General features: G+C 38.4%; 1 protein-coding gene, 1 long non-coding RNA gene, 2 other non-coding genes and 2 pseudogenes across 5 annotated transcripts; 5 read left to right on the top strand and 1 right to left on the bottom strand.

Moving 5' to 3' along the window:
* The first annotated feature begins 85 nt into the window (after positions 1 to 85).
* LOC117612307 lies at positions 86 to 173 on the top strand. Its single transcript, XR_004583348.1, has one exon. It is a non-coding gene; the product is annotated as a small nucleolar RNA Z102/R77 (small nucleolar RNA).
* Positions 174 to 325: 152 nt separating this feature from the next.
* On the top strand, positions 326 to 411 carry LOC117612306. Its single transcript, XR_004583347.1, has one exon. It is a non-coding gene; the product is annotated as a small nucleolar RNA Z102/R77 (small nucleolar RNA).
* An 80-nt stretch (positions 412 to 491) lies between these two features.
* LOC117638660 lies at positions 492 to 2284 on the top strand (annotated as a pseudogene).
* A 435-nt stretch (positions 2285 to 2719) lies between these two features.
* LOC117612186 lies at positions 2720 to 9547 on the top strand. Of its 2 annotated transcripts, XR_004583314.1 has the most exons (11): positions 2720 to 3012; positions 3295 to 3350; positions 3926 to 4157; positions 4380 to 4465; positions 5068 to 5142; positions 5836 to 5919; positions 6422 to 6968; positions 8143 to 8515; positions 8627 to 8710; positions 8883 to 9370; positions 9475 to 9547. It is a non-coding gene; the product is annotated as an uncharacterized LOC117612186 (long non-coding RNA). The 2 variants fall into 2 exon arrangements; XR_004583315.1 differs by lacking the exons at positions 6422 to 6968; positions 8143 to 8515; positions 8627 to 8710; positions 8883 to 9370; positions 9475 to 9547 and adding an exon at positions 6237 to 6415 and having other exon boundaries at positions 2722 to 3012.
* Positions 9548 to 9736: 189 nt separating this feature from the next.
* Positions 9737 to 10807, top strand: LOC117612185 (annotated as a pseudogene).
* Positions 10808 to 11537: 730 nt separating this feature from the next.
* Positions 11538 to 15373, bottom strand: LOC117638658 (MDIS1-interacting receptor like kinase 2-like). The gene is made up of 4 exons (XM_034373754.1): positions 14923 to 15373; positions 14158 to 14850; positions 12019 to 14013; positions 11538 to 11923 (listed from the first exon to the last, which is right to left on the bottom strand). Exons 1-4 carry the CDS (start codon positions 15371 to 15373, stop codon positions 11550 to 11552), a joined length of 3513 nt encoding a protein of 1170 aa, XP_034229645.1. The 3' UTR covers positions 11538 to 11549.
* Positions 15374 to 16471: the final 1098 nt, after the last annotated feature.

Here is a 16471-nt window from a genome sequence, read left to right as displayed (position 1 = left end):
CTCTGGCTCTGTAAAGCCCTCTCCTTTTTCTCTGCTTAAACCCTAAAAAGTTTTTTTGTGTGTGATTTTTGATGTGAAAGTGGGAGATTGAGATGAGGATTAGATTTCGTATCCCTATTGGTTTGAACGCCGTGATGATGGCGAAACTATGTATTAGCTCTATCTGATCCTTCTTCCCACACCAGAAAATTGTGCCATTTGCTTCATCAAATTGGTTTTTTTCGTTTGTTTTGGATTTTTTCGGTTTCAAATTGAACATAGCTTAGATCTTTTAATTTCTTCAATCTGTTTGAGACTTTGGGACTTGGAGAATTTTGAGGATTGACAATGAGATGATGATTGAACTTTGTTTCCCTATTGGTTTGATTGCCGTCATGATGGCATCTATGTATTAGCTCTATCTGATCATTCTCAGTCACTCTTTCTCCTCTCAAATTAATTTTCTGTTCTTCATTTACATCAATGGTAAAGCTCTGTTCAATTTACCTCTAATGGCTAAGCCTAAGAGCATGTCTAGCCTGGCACTTTTGGCCAGGCCATGGCTTGTTTTAGCCCAAAATGGTCAAATTGGGATTTTATGGTTGTGATTCGGCTTAGCCCAATAATTTATTTACATTTTAAAATATATATTATTTTTATTTAGTGAAATTGAGTATACATCTATCTATATATATAAAGCTTATATAAAGCAAAAGGCAGAGTACGGTGAAACATTCAAAATGCTAGAAATTGCCCTTGGTTAATGCAAACATTAAGAATTAAAATTATTAATTAAATGAGGATAATATGGTAAATTCATATTTTTTTATATTTAAAAAAATTAAAATTAAAAGAAAAATCAGATAATGGATCCTATTTTTATGGAACACAACTGCCCATTATCTTTTTTAATTCTAAAATAAATTTATTAAAAAATAAAGAATAAAAAAAAGAGCCTCTCGCACGCGCGAAAGCGCATGCGGAAAGGCTAGTATATATAATGGGTATAGCCGATTGGCTAAACTATTTATTAAAAATAAGTAAAACAAAAACAAGGCCGGTATAGCCGTACGGCTATACTTTTTTGGGGGGGAAAAAAAATTCCAAGTATAGCCGTGCGGCTATACTAATTTATAAAAAAGGCTTCGCAGTGGGATTAGGGGCCATGTGTAAAAAATATTATAGCCGCGCGGCGGTCCTATTTAAAATTAAAAATTAAAAAACCGAGTAAAGCCGTCTGGCTATACTTTTTTAAAAAATTAGAAAATAATCGAGTATAGACGCACGGCTCTTCTACTCACTAAAAAAAAGAAAAAAAGAGTATCCGAACACTTGCTAGGCGCCCACGCGTACAATCATATAGCCGCGCGGCTATACGTTTTTTAATTTTTTTTTAACTGAGTATAGCCGGTCGGCTATACCATTTTTAAATATAAAAAAAGGACCCCATCTATTAGGCGTCACGTGTCAAACCAAGTCTATTTTTGAAAAGAAAGTAAAAACACGGAGTATAGCCGTACGGCTGTACTATGGCTCTACGATTTAAGAAACCAAAATAAGAGAAATGGACCTTCTAGTTGATTCGAACAGAACGGAAGAAATATAAGTCCAAACTTGAAGAAGCCTTTGGATTGCCCAATTGTTGTGGAGCCATAGATGGTACACACAGCATTATGGCCCTTCCTACCATTCAAACATCAGACGATTGGTGTGACCTGGAGGACAACTACAGCATGCTCTTGCAGGGAATTGTTGACCATGAGATGAGGTTTCTTGACATTGTAACTGGTTGGCCTGGGGGCATGATGGTGTCTAGACTTTTAAAGTGTTCAGGATTTTCAAGCCCTGTGAAGGTGGACAGCGTTTGAATGAAAATGTTAGAACTTTATCTGGAGGAGTAGAGATTAGAGAATACTTAGTTGGTGGGGTTGGCTATCCTCTGCTTCCCTGGCTCATAACTCCTTATGAAAGCAATGGCCTCCCAGCTTCCATTTCCGCTTTCAATGCCGTGCATGGGGCTGCAAAGTCACTTGCAGTAAAGGCATTCACGCAGTTAAAGGGCACTTGGAGAATCCTTTACAAGGTTATGTGGAGACTTCCGAGCATCATCTTGGTATGTTGTTTACTTCACAATATAAGAATTGACAGTGGAGATATATTACAACCAGATGTTGCTTTATCTGGTCATCATCACTCGGGATATGGCGAACAATGCTGTAGGAAAGTTGATCCGTTGGGGAAGACTATGAGAGATATTCTAGTGAAACAGTTGCTGCACAGCAAGCAGACCGCTGCACCAAAGTGATTCTTCTTCTTCCAATCTGGTTTAAATGAGTTGGAAGTTTGGAACGGTTTCATACTTAGTTGACCGGCACCAGCCATATACGACATGAAATGCTGAATTGCTTCTTTTAAACGTATAGCTGTTCGGCTATACTTTCTAAATACATCCGAATATTTTAAAAGTATAGCCGAATATTTTAAAAGTATAGCCGAGCGGCTATACTCTTTAAATATATTCTCACGAGCACGAATCTTGCACTCGCAGAGGACGGAACTTGCACTCGCAGTCGCTGCTTCGTCCTCCGAGTTCGGCACCGAAAAAAGACCCAACCCGCCTAGGCGCACGCCTAGCGACCGCCTAGCCGCCTAGCACCAGCCTAGCGACCGCCTAGCACCAGCCTAGCGACCGCCTAGCACCAGCCTAGCGACCGCCTAGCCGCCTAGCGCCCGCCTAGCGCCCGCCTAGGACGATTTTTCAAACATTGCGATTGACTGAAAGTTTGAAACCTGAAATTGAAAAAATTTAGCTGCAAATTTGAGCTTGAGATTGGGAAGCTGAAGCAGTGAAGCATAAGTCAGGTCCATAGAAGAGCAAATATGTTGGTGCATGCATTCTATGGTGTTATCTTGAACTTTCTATCTTTCACATTCTCATCTCTTAACTATTAAGATTTGGTGAACAACTTTGGACAGATTTGTCTGAAGGCAGATGAAAGAGATGTATACGAGTTCTTCTCAAGGGCTGGCAAGGTTTGTACATTTCTCGTTTATTTATCTCATGTTCATTTAACAAATCATAGAGGATGGTGGATAAAGATCTTAAACTACTTAGCTAAAAGGGACTTCTTGATATAAATGCATTATATTTTCACCTTCTGCTCTCAAGGGCACCCTAACACTATCTGATGCAGTGCTTCAACTAAACCAAATACTGGAAACCCATAACGTTTTCCATTAAGTGCTTCTGTGGATGTAATTGTTAGTATATTTCTATGATTGTCTATCTAATAGCTCTGAATTGTGTATTTTTAGGTCCGCGATGTACGCCTCATTATGGATCGCAATTCAAGAGGTTCTAAGGGAGTTGGGTAAGTTTTTCTTATGTCTTGGTGACAAAAGCTTCGGATGGTTGTTAACAGAAGGTTCACTTTAACAATTACCCATTATGCAACAGTAGCGTTTAAGATGATGTGAGAGTCTTAAATTATCCGGTTGTTAATGAAAAAAGTTTATGTGGTTGTGTTGACAAGAAACCAAAGATTTCATTCTAAGGTTCAAATAAGACTATCCTTTTAATGTCGCTTGGTCATTTTTGGAATGGTTGGCAGTTCCTGCTTCCTTCTTGATGGCTGCATCTCCCTTGTTCCATCGTTTTCTTGTGCAGTACGTAGAATCATCACATCATTTACAATGTTCAAAATTTGCACCATCATCTTAGAAAGTTTACGATGATATTGATCACCTTTGTACTAAAAGCAGTACATATAGTATATACTATAGGTTATTCTAGTTGGTCAAGATGATCAGATATATCATATAGGATATTTTTCTTTCCCTGTTTTGAAATATGTGTGGAGACTCCAGTAAACTTCGCTATTATATGCATCTGTATGTGGCAATTGGTTTTTGATTATCCAAGAGTCTAATGTTGTCTAGTTTGTAGGTATATTGAGTTTTATGATGCAATGTCGGTACCAATGGCGATACCCCTTTCTGGTCAGCCTCTTCTTGGTCAACCAGTGATGGTGAAGCCATCAGAGGCTGAGAAGAATCTGGTTCAATCAACATCTGTGGTTAGCGGACCAGGTGGGATGATAGGCCCATATTCTGGCGGAGCTAGAAAGCTGTATGTTGGAAATCTCCATACCAATATAAAAGAAGATGATCTCTGCTAGGTGAGTACTTTTCTGACACAGTTCTAATGTTGGCATCAGATAATGTATATAATCAAGTTTGCTGTTGGTTATGTAATTTTTTTTTTTTGGCTGCTTTTGAGCACTTCTGTTCACAGTTTCCTAATTTCGTCTTTGTAATTGTGAATATTTTTTGCATTTTGACTTTCACCCTTTAATATGTGATATATATATGTGTGTATATATATATATATATATGTGAAGGTTTTTGGAGCATTTGGTCCTGTAGAACTGGTTCAGTTACGTGTTTTGACGAAACTAACAACTGCAAAGGTTTTGGATTTGTGCAGGTCTGTTTGACTACAACTTTCAACTTAAGCAGCCTGGATATGTAATAAATATATAAATGTTTGCATGCAGCTAGTTATTATATTAAGCCAAAGGTCAACCAACAAGCAATCCATAACATGGTTTAAGTAAAACTTCAAAGACTGTTGGCATCCTTCAGTTCTGTTATTTATTTATATTTATTTTCAAGTCCAAATCCATGTAGGGGAAATTTATTAAAGGAAAGAAAAAGAAAACTGTCAACTGCCGGTTCGTTGTAGCTTGAGTTGGAATTTGAAATCGACTCTAAACAAATGCACACCTTTTCTTGATTCTTTCAAGTTTCTTCCCAACTCAAACTGAGAAGAGTGGGCACCAAAAACTTCCAACTAGCCAAATCCTTAGCTAGGTGCGGGCATGGGTTGAGTTAAAGGTCAACCCATCATACAATTTCAGGTTACAATATTTTAAAACCTGAAAGGCCAATGAAATCAAGTTGGGTTGGCAATGTTTTTTTCCCCTTCCTTTTAGTTCAATTCCATTCCAGTTGTTCTTATCATATGCTGAATATGATTCCTTGTAATTGTATTGAATAAATCAAACTCATTGAATCAGTTGCTTGCAGTTCTCACGTCTTGAAGATGCTAGAAATGCACTGAGTTTGAATGGAAAATTGGAGATTGCAGGTCGACTAATTAAGGTAATGGCACTTTACTATATTGTTATTATACTTCTTCCTCCAGAAATATGCTTGCATTGTGTACTCTTTCCAAGTTCATCAATTAGGTTGTGTGTGTTACTGGTATGTTAGTTCCTCTGGTTAATTTGGCGATGCTTTTTTGACATGGCATGTATTTATTTGATTGTTGGAATTTTTTGTTGTTGACTCTGTTCAGCCTTTCATTGTCCAAATGGATTATACAGTGTGATCACTGTAAGGTAGCAGGCCTACTATGCAATAGTGCATGAGCTGGGGTTTTTGTTAATGCGCACATTGAGCAGCACGTAGTTGATGTGGTGAACTTCTCATAATGTGCAGATTGTTGTAGCACGTAATTTTACCGAAAACTACAAGCACTAGTTGATGATACTATTAGTATCATGGTCTTAAATAGTTTTGTGGTATTTCCTGAATAGAAGCCTTTTTTGCTTTTGTGTTTTGAAATATTTGAATGTGTTGTGGCGATGTGTCACCGACTGCTATCATTCTGAGATTTATAGGGTGGATCAGAGTTGCCACATAGAATGATGCTTTAGATTCAGGTTTTCAGAAGTCGTTGCATCGTTACATAATTGTGCATCCTTATGGTTTCCCAAACGGATGATTTTGCTTAAAACCATATATTAAGTAATTTGGGAGTTCATCTACCTGAGTCCTCATTTTTCTATTTAGGTGTCAGCTGTTACAGACCAAGCTGGAATGCAAGATCTTGGAGCAAATGCTGGTGATTTTGATGACGATGAAGGTGGTGGCTTGGTTAGTAAGATCTTTCCTTTTATGTTTTTATTTTCTATTAACACAAAGAATTTGTGGACTGATATGATTGCTAAGAACTGTTTGCTCTGGCTCAGTAATATCTGGGAATAATAGTTGAATGTACGGAAGCTGCTGCTGCTCCATTTCTTTTAAGCTTTTTTGCTGCTTGATGCTTATGGTATCTATAGTTGGTTCGATTGGCTTAATATCTTTTGTGTTTATTGTTCTCTTATTTATTTGAGTAGATATATATTTCTTACTTCTTAACCTTTGATATTGGAAAGATTGCTCATTCAAGGTTTTTTTTTTTCTAGCAGATTATTGAAGTTGAGCTTGATAATTCAAAATAACATAGCATCCATGAATTTTGTAATCATTTTACTGGTTTTGGCACTTATCCCTCCCTTTTACTTTAACTAGTAAGATATGCATTGTCTCTCAAGAAGAGAGTATTGAAGCTTTAATAAATGGATCATCACCTCAGTCCAATTTCCCATTGCAGAGGGAATGTATAAACAGACATGGAGATTACCACTGATTCTTCTGTTTCTAGTTTATGAGATGTGGTGGCTGCAAGCACATGCTTCTCAAGTGCTGTTGTTCACTCCTTCAAAGAGAAGACAGATGGAATATAGGCAGCCAACTGATCTTGCTGCCCTGATAAACGAAAATCAGGGAAAGGAAAAAAAAAGAAAAAAAAAAGGCCAGTATAGCCTACCTTTTAAACATAGAGTACAGCCAAACGGCTATACGATTTAAATAAAAAGGCTATACTTTTTATTACAAATAAAAAGGCCAAAAATGGCTATACGAGGTTTACATTTCCCTTCCCTCGCTGCCTGGCTCGCTTCACTGAATCACTTCCCATCAAAGTCTTCAAGTTCAAGGCCAAAAAAGAGGTGGCCAATTCCTCATTTGAGCTCTCATGGCGTCTCCCAAAAAATCAAAGAAAAGCAAGAAAGATAGGAAATTGAAGAAAAACTTAAGCTTGGTTCCAGTCGAGCCCAAAGCCGCAAACTCTGAGTGGTGGGATAGTTCTTCAACCCAAGGTTTTTCTTTTCACTAAGCTCAGTCTCCAATTACTCTGCTTCCTGCTTTTTAGTGGAATGCATTCAGATTACTTGGAGTTTTAACCAAATCATCTTTATATTTTGTTTATTTTGGAAAATTTATGATGCGCAGACATTCAGAACAGGTGGTGGATTTTGTTCTGTAAAGTTAAATTCGATAATGATGTTCATAATCAGAGCTCAAAATCTATAAACTGTGCTTTTGTTCAGTTAGGCTGTTGGAAAAATAGGCCTAGGCACTAGGCGGGTCCCTTTTTTCTTTTTCCTTTTTTTTTACTTTTTTTTTTTCCTGACTTTAGCTCAATCATGAAATCGCTTCAATTTCTGATGGCCGCTGTACGAAAACTGGGTTTTGATTATGTGTTTTGCATCCTGAAAAGAGAAAGATGTGGTTGAAAAGTTATTACTAGAGGGAGCAATAGAGATTTTAGTCTGTAAAAGTAGTATGTAATTGTTAGGAATCTGGTTTTGCCTAAGTTGGATGAGTAGTTGGAAATCCTGACTGAATTAGACTTGGGGAATATACAGACACAGAAACACATAGTCGTGCTTTGCTTGTTGTCATAGATAATAGCAACTAAAGGTAGATAATAGCAAGTACAGGGACTAAGGTTTGGGGCTTAAGACAGATAATAGCAAGTACACAGGGACTAAGGTTTTGTTGAGTTGTTCTTGAGGCGGTTGTACTATCTTTTTGTTTTCTGGTCATGTTTATGTCCTAGTGAGCCAGAACTAAAGATTTCGGGCTTAAGATATATAAGTGGCTTATCTATGGGACTTGGAAAGAGACATCCCACTTTGTTTGAGAAGGTTTGAATCAGACATTTGATTTTTATGATGATTGCATAAATTTTCATCTACAAATTGATTGAATAACTAGTGTAGTGCTTCAAGTTACCAGTCGCTTCTAACCAAGGTGCTTTCTAATAGTGCCACCTTGCTCATTAAACATGGAGACCTCTGTGTGTCATCCGTTTGATTCTAATAATTTCCAAGTGTTAAGTTGGTTAACTGGCCTAGTGTTTGAGCCATAAATTACTGAAACAGTCCCATGATGAAAGAATTGATTGCGTTCTCATGATTATTTGTGATCATAGAAACTGCTTTCCAGAAATCCTTTAATCTTCTCTGATGTATTTTGTTTCATTTGTAGGCACACAGGTTGGAGAGGAGTTGATGAAGGCATCGCTGTAGTTGGGACTAGCATGATTTAAAAGCTACAATGGCTGGTTGCATGTCAACCCCATCCAAAACAATTAAATCACAGAAAAAACAGTCAGCGGGTCATCAAAAACGCCATAGAAAGGCAACCTGCTCCGCTTCAGATGATACCAAGAAAAGAAATACAAGTTTGAAGAAAATAAATAGTGATGCAGGAGCTCGCGTGAGTGACTATGTTGTCAGTGAGTTTGTTCATGTGGACTTTGAGAATGGTGCAACAACTACTCACAGAAGTTCTAAGGTTTCTAATTGAACATTCCATCTCACCTAGCTGCAATGGCACCACAGTCAATATGATTCGAATGGTGTGTGCTTTCTTTCATCAGATTTCAACTATCTTTCAATTTCAACCAATAGTGCTGACAAGAAAATTCACAGCTCTTGAATCTCATATTTTGAAAGTTATTCATTTGCAGTAATTTGCCAAGAGGGAGCTTGGTTGGACTCGGTGAGTATTCTGGAGTCTGACTCAGATGATGACTTTATCCGTATACATGGAGGTATTGGCCATCAACCTGTAACTACATATTATAGAATGAAAGCCTTGTGGTCTTGTTTGATTTCAAAACGTCATTACTACTGAAGTAATTTCTTGAGCTACTTATTGGAAAAGGATTTTGTTTTGTTTTCTTAATTTTTTTTTCTCTTATTCTACCGATGGTTTTCCATTAGCAAGCAATCCAGTTGAGAGTATCTCAAGTGGCCAAGTACTTCAGTACGAAAGATCTGCTCGCTTTGGTGATAATGGGTGTAAGTATGAAGAATACCAAAGCTATATGAAAATAGATGGAGGTAAATCGGATAAAATCACAGGCAAAGATGAGCGCAGGGAATCAAATTGGTTTTCGCTTATTAGTACCCAGGGCTATGAGCTTTCTTGCTTAGGGAAGGCTGATGAAGTTTGCAGTAAGAGGAAGAATATATTAGATCACTCTTATGGAAGCTTTAAAGGACTTATAGAGGATGGACGTGATTCTAATGAAAAAATTCAAGACAATGCCTGAAATCCAGCTTATCTCGATTGGTACCTTCTGTAAGTTTCAACAATAAGATTCTAAGTGCACAGAGTTTGGTTCTGCAGTCCCAGAGAAAGCCATCAGCCGTTTTCAGACTTTCTTTTAAAAGGAGATCCTGTGATGCAGAAGAAACCATTGAACAATGTAAGTATTCAAATAATTCAATTTTCTTTGAATAGAAAGAAAACTTAGAATATTGGGATTGATGTACATGTATATTACTGAACATTTCAATGATATATCCAGAGGTCAATCAAAAAGGTTTCTGTATCAGCCTAGACCAGGATATATCATTCCATGTTGTAAAGTAGAGAAGCCGACTTCAGGATCTTGGTCTGAGATTCCACCCTCAACTTTTAAATTCGGTGGCGAGAACTATTTCAAGTATGACTTTGGTTTTTTCTTTTGTCAAAACCAACCTTAACTGAATTTAGACATTTGCAACTAATTACTCTGTTCTGCCTTGCTAATGATAATATTATTTTCTGTTGGTCTACCATCCAGAGATAACGAAAGTCAACTGCTCCGAACTACAGTCCATATACTCCAATAGGTGTTGATGTGTTTGTATGCCCCAAAAAGATACATCACATTGCCCAGCATCTTGAGCTTCCCAAAGTGAAAGCAAATGGGAAAATGTTCATTGTAAACATACAAGTATTTTTTCAGAATTGATTTATCTTGTTATGTTTTGTTTGTTATATTTTGGCAATATCTAATGATATTGCACTGCACCTTGTTGCAGTTGCCTGCTTATCCCGCTGCAATGTTTCTTGGCGATAGTGATGGAGAGGGGATGAGTCTTGTAATGTATTTCAAAGTTTCTGAGATTTTTGATAAAGACATCTCTCCTCAATTCCAGGACAGCATCAAGGTAACTTCATTTTGTAAGCAACTTCATCCATTTGGATACGCATGCCCTTTATTCTGATGTACTCTCCCTGATGGAAATGTGATCTTATGTTCTATTGGAATGCTCAGTCTGTTGATATATTTGAATGATGCTTTTAGAAAGTGGTTGACGATGATTCGCAAAGAACTCCACTGTACCTTTTAGAGAAAGACTGAAGATCTTGGCTGGGGTGGTAAATCCTGAGGATCTTGGTCGGAGTTCTGCTAGGAAGAAGCTTGTACATGCATATAATGACAAACCAGTTCTTTCACGCCCCCAGCACAATTTTTACAAGGTAAACTAATTGAACATTTATGTTGCTGAGTGTTAAGATGATGAAACATAAAAACCATGTTGTTTGACTTTATCAAGCTCTCTCACATGTAGGGTCCTAACTACTTTGAGATTGATCTGGACATTCATCGCTTCATCTACATATCAAGGAAGGGTCTCAAATTGTTTTGAGGTCTAAACGAAAAGAGTATAGCCGTGCGGGTATACGTCTAAAATATTATATTTATACAGTATATCCGCTCAGATATACTAGTAAATTCAACGGCTATGCTCGTAAATTCAAATGTTGATGTGGTTCACATGGTACGTAGATCCGAAGATTCCTATGTATTCTCTTAGAAAGGTTAGAAAGGTGGTTCATATTTTTTCTAAAAAATAGTGTCACCGTGCTGCTATACTCAGTTTTATTAAAATCTTATAGTTGTGCGGTTATACTCGGTTTTTCCTAATTTTTTTAAAATAGTATAGCCGAGCGGCGATACTCGTTATTCCCTAATTTTTTTTGAAAAATAGTAAAGCCGGGTGGCAATACTCGGTATTTTCCTCATTTAAAAAAAAATAGTATAGACGCTCAGCTATAGGCCCTCTTTTAAATTTTATTTGAAAAAATAGTATAGCCGTGCGACTATACTCGTATTCCCCTAATTTTTTTTATAGCCGTGCAGCGTTACTACTTTTGAGCCATAAATTTTATAGCTCACATTTTACTATTATTCATAATTAAAAACATTTTAAAAAAATTAAAGTATAACATAACTCACCCATATTTTTCTCTCACTACTTCCCACTTTTCCCTTTTTTCCCACTCATTTCCCCAGCAATAATTGCTCCGCATCTCCATAACGCACGTGTAGGATTGCTAGCAATAAATTGACCCCCCCCAAAAAAAAAAAGGGATTGCTAATAAATGGGTCACACATAATCCAAAAAGAATTGAGATGCGTAATTACGATGGTGCAGATATATATATATATATATATATATATATATATTTTTTTTAAGAATGGACGGTGCAGATGCAGATATATGTTTTTTTAGAATGGACGGTGCAGATGTTAATGTTCACATAGAAGGTATAAGAATTTCTCTTACACACAGAAAACTTTCCAACCAGTTTTATTTTTTTCCCTTCTAGTTTTATATCCCCATCAACTTGTTGATGGTTAGCATGCCAAATGGTAAAGGAAGGGAAGGCAGACTCTGAGCTGATAGTTTTTGTGCTACATAAAGCATTGTAGGTCGAGACCCGGGACGCGTACGTATACAACCCAAGGCTAAACTCATCACAACCACCACTGCCTTTGCCAATTCATTGCTTGGAGCCTCCAGCCTTTGGTCTAACAAATCCTTCAAAAGCAACTCTGCATTGTCCTCCGTCATTGATTTTGATGATTTTGATAGCTGGGATTCTAGCAGATCCCCTGGGTGCCTTCCCATCATAACTTCCAGCGCCACCACCCCAAAGCTATACACATCACACTTATCCGTGACTCGCATTGTCAATGCAAGCTCTGCACATCAAGAAAAACAAACCAAGTTGCCTCAAAACATATCTCTGCCACCAAAACATGATCCAAAAATGCACAACGTTAAATTGGTATGTTACCTGGTGCCATGTAGCCAAATGAGCCAACAATATGGGTCCAGTTGGATGAATTGGCACTAATCAGTCTTGCTGTTCCAAAATCAGAAAGTCGGGCTTCGAAATCTGACTCGAGCAATACATTGTTGACAGTTACATCACGGTGCACAATTGGTGGAGAGCAGTCATGGTGCAAGTAAGAAAGTGCATGAGCTAATCCTTTCACAACTTTGACCCTTGTAGCCCATCCAAGTTCAGTTACCCCTTCAACCCCATACAATGCCTTTCCCAGGCTGCCTCTCTCTAAATATTCATAGAGCAAGAAGATGCATTCCCTCCTTGAACAGAACCCGTATAGCTGAATGATGTTCCTATGCCGGAGATTTGTTAAAGTTCTAATTTCATTCTCAAAACTTTGGAGATTGATTGCCGGAATGTCGTTAGAGTCTGACATGTTAAGCCTCTTCACTGCAACAACTTGACCTGATGGCAACTCTGCCTTGTAGACCCTTCCAAATCCTCCCCTTCCAATGCAGTACTTCTCATGAAAATCGTCTACGGCCTTTACAACTTCCCCAAACGTAAATTTTACTTCTTCTTGCAATATCATTGACTCAAAATTCTCAAAGTTTTGAGCAGTACTCTTGATTTCTTTAAGTGCACACTTGGTTTTTTTATGGAACATAAGAATCAGAGCAATTGTAATTGCAACCACTGATATACTACAAACAGGTACAAGGACACCAATTATAACTTTGTTGTTATTTTTTTTGGAATTGCACGCTCTAGTTAGGCCCCTAGCATCTCCACACAAGCCAGAGTTTCCGACAGAAGTATCGTCGGGGGCTTTTTGGACATCCTGTGTCCAATTGTTATTAGAAAAATCATGATTCCCCACAAATGGGAAGCAAGTCTCTGGCTGAAATGGGCCATTGAGATTGTTGTTGGAAAGATTTAAGGTCGGAACATTTGCAAGGTTGCATAGTGTTAGAGGAATTGACCCAGAGAGCTGGTTTCTCGAAAGATCCAAGTAGGTCAGGCTGGTACAAAAACCAAGCTCAGAAGGGATTGAAGAACTTAAGGAATTGTTACTAAGATCAAGGTGCTGGATCTTTCTGAGTTGGCCTATAGAAGGCGGAATCTTCCCTTCAAGGTGATTGGAAGCCAGGTCCAAGTAGGTGAGGCTGGTACATAGACCAAGCTCAGATGGGATTGAAGAATCCAAGGAATTCATGTGAAGATCAAGGTACTGAAGCTCCCTGAGTTGTCCTATAGAGGATGGAATTTTCCCTTCAAGGTGATTGGAAGTCAGGATCAAGATGGTGAGGTTGGTACAAAAACCAAGCTCAGAAGGGATTGAAGAATTTAAGGAATTGTAACTAAGATCAAGGTGCTTGAGCTCTCTGAGTTGGCCTATGGAGGATGGAATTTTCCCTTCAAGGTGATTGGAAGTCAGGTCCAAGTAGGTGAGGCTGGTACAAAGACCAAGCTCAGATGGGATTGAAGAATCCAAGGAATTCATTTGAAGATCAAGGTAATGAAGTTCCCTGAGTTGGCCTATAGAAGGTGGAATTTTCCCTTCAAGGTGATTGGAAGTCAGGTACAAGTCGGTGAGGTTGGTACAAAGACCAAGCTCAGAAGGGATTGAAGAGTTTAAGTAATTCTCTCCGAGATAAAGGTAGGTAAGCTCCCTGAGTTGGCCTATAGAGGATGGAATTGGCCCTGATAGCTGGTTTCCAGAAAGATCCAAATCTATCAAATCTTTCAAGTTTCCAATCCCTGAGGGAATCGAGGCAGTGAACTTGTTTTGGAACAGATAAAGGACCTTGAGTTTTGTCAAAAGCCCAATTTCTGCTGGAATATTCCCGCCGAAGGTGTTGTTTTGAAGTCGTAAAGAGAATATTTCAGTCCAATTGGAAACCAGAGAAGGCAACAGTTGACCAGTAAATGAATTCCCATATAAATCCAATCCAACAATATTGGTAAGTTTGGACAAGGACACAGGCAGTTCCCCACTGAAGAAATTGGAAGCCAGGTCCAAGTAGGTGAGGTTGGTACAAAGACCAAGCTCAGACGGGATTGAAGAGTTCAAAGAATTGTTTCGAAGACCAAGGTATTTGAGCTCCCTGAGTTGGCTTATAGAGGATGGAATTTTCCCTTCAAGGTGATTGGAAGCCAGGGCTAGGTAGGTGAGGTTGGTACAAAGACCAAGCTCTGATGGGATTGAAGAATTTAAGGAATTGTAACTAAGATCAAGGTACTGAAGCTCCCTGAGTTGTCCTATAGAGGATGGAATTTTCCCTTCAAGGTGATTGGAAGTCAGGTCTAAGTAGGTGAGGCTGGTACAAAAACCAAGCTCAGAAGGGATTGAAGAATTTAAGGAATTGTAACTAAGATCAAGGTGCTTGAGCTCTCTGAGTTGGCCTATAGAGGAGGGAATTTTCCCTTCAAGGTGATTGGAAGTCAGGTTCAAGTGGGTGAGGCTGGTACAAAAACCAAGCTCAGAAGGGATTGAAGAACTTAAGGAATTGTTACTAAGATCAAGGTGCTGGATATTTCTGAGTTGACCTATAGAAGGCGGAATCTTCCCTTCAAGGTGATTGGAAGTCAGGTCCAAGTAGGTGAGGCTGGTACATAGACCAAGCTCAGATGGGATTGAAGAATCCAAGGAATTCATGTGAAGATCAAGGTACTGAAGCTCCCTGAGTTGTCCTATAGAGGATGGAATTTTCCCTTCAAGGTGATTGGAAGTCAGGTCTAAGTAGGTGAGGCTGGTACAAAAACCAAGCTCAGAAGGGATTGAAGAATTTAAGGAATTGTAACTAAGATCAAGGTGCTTGAGCTCTCTGAGTTGGCCTATGGAGGATGGAATTTTCCCTTCAAGTTGATTGAAAGTCAGGTTCAAGTGGGTGAGGTTGGTACAAAAACCAAGCTCAGAAGGGATTAAAGAATTTAAGGAATTGTAACTAAGATCAAGGTACTGAAGCTTTCTGAGTTGGCCTATGGAGGATGGAATTGGCCCTGTGAAATAGTTGCCACTAAGGTTGAATTGGGTGAGCTTGAGAAATGGGGTGAAGTTGAAATGGGTTAGCGTTGCAGAGATGTCGAAGTTGGAGAGGTCAATTTGGGAAACTTGTTCGCTGCTCTGGTCACAAACAATGGCATACCAGTTGCAAAGATTGTTGAGGTTAGTGAGGGACCATGAAGTGAGAAAAGGTGTTGCAGAAGCAATGGTGTTCTTCCAAGTTAGCAAAGCTTCTGCCTGTGTTTTTGGTGATGAAATGGCCTTGAATGGAAGCAAAGCAAGCAGGAAAATATGAAGGAGAAGAAGAAGATAAGTAGGCTTGTGACTCTGAGCAGAGAAAACTCCTCCTTCCATGGTGGTTTGAGGAGTTAATGTTATGTTCCAAGCTTTATAGAAGGTTGATTCTTGTTGTTATAATTTTCGTTCTTAAAATTCACTTGTAATTTGCATTATTTTTATTTATTAATTTATGTTCGAAAGCTTTATTTTAATTTAAGTTAAGAAGAAAATTTACTTTTTTGAACTAATAGTTGTAGATTGATGATGGCATTTCATAATTGAGATATTAATGCAATTATAATTTAAAGTCTAGCCCCTGTGTCAAGTTAGAAATTTCATTTAACAAAAAACTGAAAACCAAACAGAAAAATATGAAGTCAATGTCACAGTTGTTCTCAAGCAGTCGACTTAAAATCTACAAATGAAGGGAAATTGCCTTGGTCATTTCTGATCACCATAGTCAATGTCAGCAAATCTTGGGAAATTGCCTAAGTTAACCAAATATTCACCCATCATATGTAACAATTATTAGATAGTAAATTACAACATTTCCAAGGTGCCTAAGTAAACCAAATAAGTTTTGTAGGTCGAGACCCGGGACGCGTACGCATACAAGCCAAAGCTAAACTCATCACAAACACCACTGCCTTTGCCAATTCATTGCTTAGAGCCTCAAGCCTTTGGTCTAACAAATCCTTCACGCTGAAGAAAAGTGCATGTGAACTTTTTCAACTAGCAGTTGTTGGGAAATGGGATTAATGGAGTTATAGGAATTGGCCCTGAAAGATACAAATCTGGAGTAAAGTCTTGTAAGTTTCCTACCTCTGACTCTTGGGATCCAAAATCGTGAAAAGAGCAAGAACATTCACACGCACAATGTTGGCTGTTATTAGTAGGACGATTGACTACATTGAACCTTCCGTTGATCTTCATTCCAGTTTCACATTAGTTTCTTTCTTTACATAGACAAAGAAAAAACCCCAATCCCACGTTTTAGAACCAGAACCTGCTATTCCAATTACATTAACCATTGTAGGTGGAGACATGGGCCACATAAACCATTGTAGGTGGAGACATGGGCGCTGCAGATGTTAATGTTAACATACATGGTAACAAAAGTTGTGTGGTTGGTTTCCTCCACTTGACTGGCATGGTCTAGTCTTCCCTTCCCTT

Source organism: Prunus dulcis, chromosome 8 (genome assembly GCF_902201215.1).
Source record: "Prunus dulcis chromosome 8, ALMONDv2, whole genome shotgun sequence".
Lineage (NCBI taxonomy): Eukaryota > Viridiplantae > Streptophyta > Magnoliopsida > Rosales > Rosaceae > Prunus > Prunus dulcis.
Note: the sequence above shows the minus strand (reverse complement) of the source record. Positions and strands in the feature narration are given on the sequence as shown.

Excerpts from the sequence above, each read along its gene's own strand:
- LOC117638658 (XM_034373754.1), bottom strand. The coding sequence starts at position 15,373 with ATGGAAGGAGGAGTTTTCTCTGCTCAGAGTCACAAGCCTACTTATCTT. Across the intron at positions 14,851-14,922 it reads TTTAATCCCTTCTGAGCTTG|GCCAACTCAGAGAGCTCAAG; the intron begins GTTTTTGTACCA and ends CATCCTCCATAG. Across the intron at positions 11,924-12,018 it reads ATTTGGCTACATGGCACCAG|AGCTTGCATTGACAATGCGA; the intron begins GTAACATACCAA and ends CTTGATGTGCAG.